At 48.1% G+C, this 9,648-nt stretch overlaps 4 protein-coding genes across 4 annotated transcripts; 2 read left to right on the forward strand and 2 right to left on the reverse strand.

Moving 5' to 3' along the window:
* Positions 1–791: 791 nt before the first annotated feature.
* DACRYDRAFT_20394 (uncharacterized protein) lies at positions 792–1,633 on the forward strand. The gene is made up of 4 exons (XM_040771921.1): positions 792–922; positions 983–1,003; positions 1,070–1,260; positions 1,317–1,633. The coding sequence occupies exons 3-4, from the start codon at positions 1,226–1,228 to the stop codon at positions 1,579–1,581; spliced, it is 300 nt and encodes a 99-aa protein (XP_040631659.1). The 5' UTR covers positions 792–922; positions 983–1,003; positions 1,070–1,225; the 3' UTR covers positions 1,582–1,633.
* Positions 1,634–1,751: 118 nt separating this feature from the next.
* Positions 1,752–2,099, reverse strand: DACRYDRAFT_104640 (uncharacterized protein; the record flags this gene model as incomplete). The annotated part of the gene is made up of 3 exons (XM_040767962.1): positions 1,752–1,860; positions 1,923–1,977; positions 2,036–2,099. 3 exons carry the CDS (start codon positions 2,097–2,099, stop codon positions 1,752–1,754), a joined length of 228 nt encoding a protein of 75 aa, XP_040631660.1.
* A 457-nt stretch (positions 2,100–2,556) lies between these two features.
* DACRYDRAFT_114096 (uncharacterized protein) lies at positions 2,557–4,056 on the reverse strand (the record flags this gene model as incomplete). Its single annotated transcript, XM_040769757.1, has 2 exons — positions 2,557–3,288; positions 3,340–4,056. The coding sequence occupies 2 exons, from the start codon at positions 4,054–4,056 to the stop codon at positions 2,674–2,676; spliced, it is 1,332 nt and encodes a 443-aa protein (XP_040631661.1). The 3' UTR covers positions 2,557–2,673.
* Positions 4,057–6,080: 2,024 nt separating this feature from the next.
* DACRYDRAFT_13921 (uncharacterized protein) lies at positions 6,081–7,179 on the forward strand (the record flags this gene model as incomplete). Its single annotated transcript, XM_040771007.1, has 5 exons — positions 6,081–6,212; positions 6,273–6,456; positions 6,739–6,846; positions 6,906–6,935; positions 6,983–7,179. The coding sequence occupies 5 exons, from the start codon at positions 6,081–6,083 to the stop codon at positions 7,177–7,179; spliced, it is 651 nt and encodes a 216-aa protein (XP_040631662.1).
* Positions 7,180–9,648: the final 2,469 nt, after the last annotated feature.

Consider the following 9,648-nt stretch of genomic DNA (forward strand, 5'->3'; position numbering starts at 1 on the left):
ACAACCTCTTCGGTCATCAACAACAACTTCACTGAACTCAATTCCTCAGATCAAGACGTCTAGAAGACGGGATTTATCGTACATGAGTTTGTTTTGGATACACTCTGTGACAAACTAAGGGAGAGATGATTTCAGTTTCAGAGTGGAGCCTTTCTCTCTCCTTGGAAGTAGCATTGGATTACACTTTTGGTTTCCTCTTCTCTTCTGAATGTAATCCCTACTGTAACTATGTAAGGAGGGCTGAAACGATGGTATCCTCTGCATACTACACTTGCGTTGACAAGATGGATCCCCGGAGTTTCTCGATTTGGCTTCGAGACAAGTCTCAGTCCTCCTCACTCACCAAGACTGCACAGAAAGTGCATGTATGAGGCAAAATATTTCTTTATGATTGGAATCTTTTCAATCAAATTACAAAACGTTGGTACTTCTTTTGTCCATAAAACGTAATTTGAAGCAAAATTGAATGAAAAAATAGTTCTTAGTTGCCAGAGCAATAGATTAATCTCGTTTCAGAGCCACAGAAGGGATTCAATCTCAGGACCTTGTCCAGAACGTCTTTGGGGGTTCACGATGTAGTAACCCAGCGGCATCTTACCGCTACGCCACAAAGGCGTTGAAGCATTTTGCCCTGTTCTACGTACTTCCACCCTTGTCTCCACCACCCTCTTCGCCAACTCTCTTCTTAATGACGCTTCCTCGCTGCTTTTCTGGACCTCAACAAGCATTGCTTTCTCACTTCCTTGATGACTTTATCACACAGGTGGTTGGACTACATATTAGGCGCGACTTTTTGAAGCAATTTACCCTTGACGCGTGACATACAGGTGCAAGCTCAAGGCGCGTCTTGCCCATGCGTGCCTCTTCCCCCAGTTCCGCCTGCACGACTATGGCCATTCCTCCACACTGACCATTGGTATCTGTAAGTGTGATTGCTCCGTATAACGAAGCTGTTTTTAGTTGTGATTGACTGAGCCTCCAGCCTCGTCAAGGACGAAACAACGTGAGTTTCCGATCAACTCAAGCAAGACAGAGAATCCACCATTGATGTATCAACAATGAGAAACAGGCAATTGCGATGTAATCCCGTACGCTGTGTCGGGAGGAAACCATGGATATGTTCTTCTGGTGTTTGCCGAACGCCGCAGTCCACGGGAGCCGTTCAGATGGCACGGCCCCTTGTTAAAGCGACAATGAACCAGTTTGGATGCTTATTGATTCCCAAATGAATCTGTGGTCGGACATGACACTTTTCCATTTGTGCGTAGAATGTCATTCACGCGGAAAGTGAAGATGCTGACCATGTCATCAACCAGCAATGGAGACCTCAGTCTCGACACTCAGGATCAACTTGCCGCTCTAGGACTCGGTACATGGAAGCGTTTGCTGGCTTGCCTAGTACACGCCGCAGATACCTTACAGTTCAAGACTTGTATTATGACGCCTTCACCTATGTTATGCCTCTGGAACGACGTTGTACATCCAAGTTTCGCGGCCAACATGTCCATCGATTCATGGAGTACCCTTTCTGTGTCATGTTTCCTTCCATCGGGAAGGACGGATAGTCGCTCTGGACTGTAAGAAACTATCAAGGGGTAGCTCGGTTATCAGCGGACGTCAAGGAGTGGCTCGACACCCGTTACCGGTCGCGCCTCCTATTGACGGGCTGGGTGAGCGACCGCCTAAACCACCGCCAAGAGATGATTTGGTGATTAAGGCTGACTTGTGCGTTTCCGCTCCTTGGTAACGGTTTAATATGCTGATGCGAGCACCATAATATTCTCTGTATCTCGACACCTGATAGAGCCCCGCTGAAGCTGCGACGTGATGAGTTCAATCCAGATGGAAGGAGCTTTGCACCTGCACTAATATTTCGCGAAAGACTCAGTATTTCCCGTCAGATGGAGCGTGCTGCTGCTCACCGAGCATTGATCTGGGAGTCGACCCTAACAATGATATCGGCAACGGGAGCTGCAACTAGAAGAAGAGAGTTGTCAACAGGCGATTCAAGCTGATGGAGATAAGAGTAGCTTACCAGGAACCGCAACGGTGTGGAGGCCCAAACAGGCTGCAAGGATCACCGCAAGAATGCGAGTCATCGTTGATGTCGAACGAATGAGGTGAGAGAAAGACAGCGGTTCGGAGGGACTGGCAATAGGCCATCCTTTGGAGGATGCATTTATATATTTCGTATCACTGCATGGGAGCAAAGTGGTTGGCGGTTAACACCGCCGAAAATGGTGAAGATCTATAGACTGTTAGACACGCAAGCAGGAACAAATATCACCGTCAATTTAGTCGCGCCTGTGGAGCATGCGTAGGCGTATAATCCATTGAGAGTGCGTGGCTTTATAGACGTGATCCGTTGAGATGCACCATGTGGATGAACTTCAACAGGCGGAGATACTGGATGAGAGAAGCTGGAGCCGCTGGTCGGCATTCAGGCCGCTTTTGTAGTTTGATCCGAGCCATCAGAAGGACGCATAGACAGGTTCCACAGGTACATCAAAGAAGGCGGGAGATTGGATAAACCAGGTTCATTTGGTTTCTCGTCTATGAAAAAGACGGAACACAGCGTAAGAGATACAAGAAAATGACAGAAGCGAGGTAGGTGACGGCAGGGGAACGTCAGAAGTCCAAAAATATTGTGATCTGATCACCGTCGTGGCCACGCTACACCAGACCACGCCCAGCCATGTCAACCGCATCGACGACCGCCTTCCAAAGCCATTGCATGGCACCTCTAGCAACGTTCGGACCGCCCGTTGCCACAGATCTTCGAGCTCGAGTACGAGTCGCTCTAAGTCGGAGCACAAGGGCCAAGAGTGGAATCAAGACAACGAATAACCAACCGACTGAGGAGAAGCTCTGCTTCATTTGCTTCAGGAGTACCTGATACAGATTCGGAGGCCGCGGTGTAGCCTGGGGGATAGGGGGAGCAGACAAAGGTAAAGGAACCACCGTGTTCGTGTCTGATGGCTGAAGGGATCCGCGAACGGTGCCAGTTGGCGTAAGCGTAAGACCGGCTCGAGCTGGCCGAGGGGTAGCAGGCGTTGCTGTATGCGTGCTGTGTGTTGCAGTGGATGAACTGGAAGATGCTGGTGAAGATGGCCGGGGTGGTGGAGTTCGTGATGGCGAACGTGCAGGCGTGCCGCGGGATGAGGTAGGAGCGGGGCTGGGAGGTAAGGAGATGCGGGAAGTACCGTAGGCAGATGCCGCAAGACGCGACTGTGTCAATTCTTCTTGAGCTGCCTGTACTTTGAGTGTATCCAAGGATGTGAGAAGTTCCTGTCAAATCATAGTAAGCACATGCGCATACACGAACAGAAACCAAGTCACCTCCTGCACAACTCCTTCCAGTTCACCCGTCGCCCAGGTATGTGCGCTTTCCCAGTCCTTCATCCCCGGGAAGACTCTGAGCACCATAGATTCCCTAATCTTTCTTCTCCCTTTGATCTCGTCGTCGTCATCGACATCTGCTGATCCTCTAACAAGCCACCACAGCTCGACCCAGTCCCGCGCCACTGAATACATCCCGAGCTTGACAGCAAAGAGAGTGAGCGCAAGGATGACTTCGGAGGGAAGATGGAGCGAGGATGCCTTGTGTGCTGGAGGTGTGAAGAGAACCAGAGATCGAGCATGGATCGCAGGAAGAAGAACAGCAGGCGGGAGAGCAAGCAGGTCCATCTCCCCATTAGGTTGGGGCATCCCATTCCCATTCGACATTGCATGTCCATTCTCCTTCTCCTTGCCTTTGCCTTTTCCAACTGTGATTCCATTCGATGCTCCCGTGAGAGGATATACGTTCGCTTCCCACGTCAACCTCAGCACATCCCACTTGATCCTCTGTTGCACCAATGCGGCACCTTCTCTTGCAGAATCATGTTCGTCGACTGGTGAGAGAAGGACAAATGCCTTTTCGAGGTACATGGGTACCGACGGTGATCGATTCAGAAAGGCTCGAGCAGCCTGTGGATACAGGTTTCGTAAGGTACGGAGCGGTTCACTAGCCACAGTGGCAGAGCTTGAACGTGAGCTGGATCGAGAGGTCGACATCGTTCGTTGTCCTGGGAGCGGACTGGTCTACAAGAAGTATTGTTTTCAGATGAAGTACTAGCCAAGTGAAGGATGCTGCTGTGATAGAAAAGAGGTGAGGAAGAGGACAGTGACTGAACAGCCAAGGCGATCGGCAGTATATGCAAGTCGCCCCATGGTCGCTAAATAAAATAATTCCGAAGCATGTGATTTCATTCAGTGCGGGGTTCGTTTCACATGCAAAGGCACCACTAGTTTCGTTCAGTCCCTCAAAACAACCGGTAGCTGCCCATGCTGGATATATATACGGGCTTCGGTGGGTTATCTCAATATATAGATTCTTGAATTGGAACCATCTTCTGCTTCAAATCTTTCTGGACTGTATAACATGTCTGTCGAAGCAACCTGTCCCAGTACTGACAACGGTCATCGAAACCACCCGCGATCTATGTGCCACCCTCCTAACCTAATCGAGGCCTATTCAGCAAGACACACGACACACGTGTGCACTATGATCTGAATCTAAAGGTCTCGATAAACTCTCTGACGCGTCGCGTCGCGTCGCGCTCCTTGGTCTTTGATCTCTGGCGACCATGTACGCACAGTGGCCTACGACCTCCGGCCCTGGACCGCATCGACGACGACAAAAGATACGGGCATCTTCATGGGGACGTTTGAAAAGGAGTACACTTGAGATGCGCATGAAGGAAGATAAAGGGTCTGCTCTGGGTTAGTGTCTGGAGAAGACTCGAGTGAGTACATGTTGTCCGCTCGAAAATGGCCCACGTGTTGACTATATATCTAGCCCTTGTCATTCATAACAAGCAATCCGCGAGGCACCTGAAATGGTGCTTGTTGGTAGCAGGGAGGGTGGCTTGAATTTTTTCCGGAATCGAAGCATTGATGTGAACCTGCCTGTGCCCTTTTCTTCGCCGACTCTCCTGAGCAGCTCGAGTCCAGAAGTGTCGTTTGTGCAGGTTCGTCAGAATATTTGGATGTGTTTTGATTTGATCTCAACCATTACCAGAAAGTAACCAAAGAACTATGCAACATGAATGGTTGTTTCCATATGCTTATACCTGTCGCTTTTTTGCTATTGTTCCGATCTGCATTACTCTGCCATTTCTGAATCCTGGATCGACAGAATCAGTACCACTCAATCAGAAAGCTCATAGAGCATGGCTTTCACACAATGCTGTAATCGTGATACGCATTTGTCACGATTGTTCTCTTGGCAACAGGGTCATCGTGCCAGCACAGTCACCCAAGGAAGAGTTTGTTATCACAATCACGCAACACGGCAAGTAGAGTCCCACTTTACGTTTCTTGCGGGTATTTGACAGATTCAATTATACAGTGTTGCTTCCAAAAAGCACTATCTTCATGGTCCACGCGATCAGGATGCAGGCCAAAGCCACTCATCAGTCCATGCTAAGCACGTCTATGCCGGCGCGATGAGAGAGAACGAAATGCCCGGAGACTGTAAAATGAAGTGAGCGCTTCTTTTGTAGCTCAGTACTGCTATGATCCCGCCGAAACTGAGAATCTTTGACAGGCACTGCGATAGGTCTTTCCTTGAGAAGACAAGGGCGGACTCTGTCTCGTCAGAGTCGGCGTATGTCAACACAGTATATGACAGCCCTCGTGAACCACAAACGCCTATTTAGAGTGAAGAACCTGATGTGACACGGAGAGTGGGGTTATCGTATCCGGGGCCAATTCCACCTCATGTTGGCTGCATATATGCGGGTGGAGACGTACCAATTCGCCAATCAATAGCTGGGATCCCATTGTTGGTGGCTTTTCTTTTCACGGGCGGGATCTGTGACCTTATTTTCTGAAAAATTACTGTGAGTGTCTATGCTGTTGGTTGGGAGAGATTATGTGCTAAGGCGCGAAGATCCAGAACCTTCGCCGTCTTCGAGACGCGTGTCACATGTCATGACTCCGCGCCTTATTAACTGAACGGACTTGAGCTGCGCGCCTTTGCATACATCTGCCCCACGACACCCCTTCCCAGCCGTTCCTCTTGATCTTCCTCTGAAATGGTTCCCCTCTCCGGATACGAAGCTCGCATTCTAATGGACGGGAAGGCGCTCCCCGAATATCACATTAACACCATGAAGAGGAAGAACACCTTGGCCGTGACATGCTGGATCCCATCCAAAGCTGGAAAGGTACGCATACATATACTTGGGACCTGACCTTTGCTTATGTCTTGTGCGCGGATACCTCAGACCTTTGCTGTCAGATGGACTGATCATCTGGGGTTACGCTCAGGCCGTGGCAAGGTCTATGTAGACGGAGAGCATGCAGACTCGCGACTATTCGATCCAGAAGCCAACACTGTTGCATCGATGGGATTTGACAACAACGAGGGCGGATATGCGGAGTATCGTTTTGGGAAAATAGAGTTTACAGGTATGCACCATCACATAATCAAACATGTATTCAAATGCTCATTCCCAGCAGATGATGAATTCAAGTGCCTCCAAGATCCGAAGAAGCTGAATATGCTGGGGACCATTAGTCTTGTCATAAAAGAATGGGAAATGGATTGACAAGGAGCCCGAAAGGCACAAGGGCTTCACCCTCCGTGATGAAGACGCCGAGCTTCCCATACTCAAAGCGACCAAGCTGAAGGTGGATCATCGTGTGGTGTACGGCCATTTGTCCTAATTCATTGTGCCCCCCCTGACAAAGGTACTAGGGCGGGCCATATGGTCCTTGATGATGAACATGACTACCTCCTGTTCGATGAGGCCGCCAGAGTTCCACCCGTCTATTTCATATTTTTCTATCGTACTAAAAGTGAGTAAGCCGAGTATGTATTAGTATGCTAGAGCCTCAATAATGACTTTTATTTCAAGCACAGTTGATCTCTCGGGGCTATATACATAGTGAGTGATCAGCCTACCTGCAAGAAAGTGAAACTGACTAAACGTAGCTGAGAAATCCGTTTCCTCGAATAGAAGTATGAAGGGCTTACTGGCAGTCGGGAGCCTCAGTTTGAGACATGTTATATCCGTGAAGGGGAAGGCGCGACAATATGAGGATGGCGATGATGAGAAAGACGAAGATAGAAAGGCAACCGATCGGATCATAAGCGCGCTGAATCCGCAGATCGAAACGTTCAGCCTTTGAAGGTCTGCCACATACATTCGGTTGAATGTCCCTTCTGACGAAGCTTCAGAAGCTTCAGAAGAAACAGCGCTTGACGATCAATAACGGTCTACCAGCGTGAGCGTGGAGCAACCTAGCAAGATATATGCAGAATCAAGGTCATGCAGGCATAGTTCATAGACGCCATATTCATCATTTGACGGTGTTCCTCTGGTAACGATCTCACCTGCAAACTGGGCGCATATAGCTCGCCCATATACGCCCGATTACTATGATAGCGTTCCTATGTATTTTCATGATGATCCATAGACTTGTAGTTCAAAGACTTCCTTTCTCCTATTTACATGTCTCTCTCGTATATTGTTCATATCACCAATCATGAGTCATTACATCTAGAAGTTTGTGCCACGACGCGTCGCGTGATCGTGCCCATGCGCGTCAGTCCTTCCTTCTCCAGTACCTCAATCATCTTTAGCTCATTGTCGCTCGTCCCAGAATGCCTCGCCTCGGAAATTACGAAGCATGGGTCGAGGTGGGAGAAAAAAAACGCGGTCGATGTGAGGGAGAAGGAGAAGGAGATTCGATGCTGGATTCCATCAAAGGAGCCCGAGGTATGTGCCTTCCCAATTCGTCCACCCCTAAAGGACTTCTTTGAGCGAGACACCAGAACTTTGTCATTCACTACAAAGATTACAAGAAAAATCGCGCAACCAACTGGTCCCTCTTCCTCGATGGCTGCGATGCTTGGGAGACGATGATCAAACCAAATCAGGGGCATTTTGCCGACATCGGAATTCCAATCTCTGCTGAAGAAGTTCAGCTTTATGCGTTCGGAAAGATCAATCTCACAGGTTTATCTTTCTGACTTAAGTGAAATGTTAGCTGATTCTGAGTTTATCAGACAACGAGCAAATCGCTTTGAATTGCGAGCTCTCCATTAAACAGCTCGGGACACTCCAGATCATCGTGGAGCAAGGCACTGTCCTGCTGGATACTACATCAGACGGAGAGGAATATGATACTTTACCAAAGATGCACTGCAACATTGAAAAGTGCTTCTTCGAAGCACCCCGGACTAGCCCCTGAGGTCCGTCAATCAAGCACACAGGGTGCTATGTTGGGGTTGATATGCAACCCCATGTTTCATGGGTAAGAGGTGCTGTTTAAAAGCATTTTATTGAACATTTCAGCCCATTAGTAAATATTATAGATAGTTAACAAAATTTATTAAAAATAATAATAATACAAAAAAGCATTTTTAAAAGCACTTGAACTCCTTCTAAGACAATTAGGCTGGGAATTCAAACAAATGCTAGGGGATGTCTTGTAATAGACAACACATTTGCATTCATCTGCCTCTCCAAAGCTCCTTGAAATCCTCATAGAACTTCACCCAGTCCCATACTAGCAACACTCTGATTAAACCACAGCATATATGCACCTGATAGGTCATTCTCAGCAGGTGTAGGTGTCACATTTGCTGTCCTCCAAGTGGAGGACAGCAAAGGGAAGGAAGGGAAACAGTTGCTTGAAGGGACATCACAGCACAAGGGGAGGAGTGGTAGAGGAAGGGAGAGGAGGTGGTGGTAGACATGAGAGAGGCAGATGAGGCGAAGGTGATAGTGACAGACTTAGACAAATTGGGCTTGATGTGCCTTGTTAGACCCTTAGTGGCTGTGCAAGTGCTCTGGGTGCTTAATTGAGGCCCAAAACTCCTCATTAGGAAAGGCATCAAATGGAGCTAAAAAAAAGCACTTCTGGGGCAGATCCAAAAGTGCTTCATTTAAGCCCTTTTAGAGAAACCACCCCTGAAGTGCTTGAATTATATTTATAAGCACTAAGGGTCCTATATAGCAGACCCTATTCCATGTCCAGTGATGAAGCCAGTGCATGAACAAACAAAACATGTGGCTGGACACTGTGTTGTGTTGTCTTCTCTCCTTCTGGCACCATTCCACTTCTGACTGAGCATGCACAGTATGAGGGACATTGTAAAGCAGAGCTTCAACTACCTTATGTTTGAGAAGGGGAAGGTTAGAAAGATGACTTTCATATTTCAATATGGACCTATAGGTTCATTATCATACTCCCCCAAATGCCTCCTGCACATCCATTGATATTATTGGCAGAGATGCTTCAGGCAAGAGACATTATTTGTGCATCTGGGACATGTTTCTGTAGGCAGGTAATGGCAGTAAACAAGATGCATTAGTCCAGACTGAAAAGTTTGCACTATCCATCTGGTCCCTAGCTTATGTAAGCAGGTACTGTACAGTACCTGTAGGTGCAGGTATCGACATGCTGTTAGGGCAACACAGGCTGACTAAGTCTGCTCACCTAAGAGTGCCAAGAGTCTAAGCAGGCAACAAGGAAGTGGAGTAGACCTGATGACTAAGACCTATCTACAGTATAGGTACCTGTGGATGATCCTAAGAGACCAAGTCTGAAGAGACAGTCCCCAGGCAGAGTAGGCCTTATATTTATTCCTCC

Source organism: Dacryopinax primogenitus (assembly GCF_000292625.1).
Source record: "Dacryopinax primogenitus strain DJM-731 SS1 chromosome Unknown DACRYscaffold_3, whole genome shotgun sequence".
NCBI classification, from domain to species: Eukaryota; Fungi; Basidiomycota; class Dacrymycetes; order Dacrymycetales; family Dacrymycetaceae; genus Dacryopinax; species Dacryopinax primogenitus.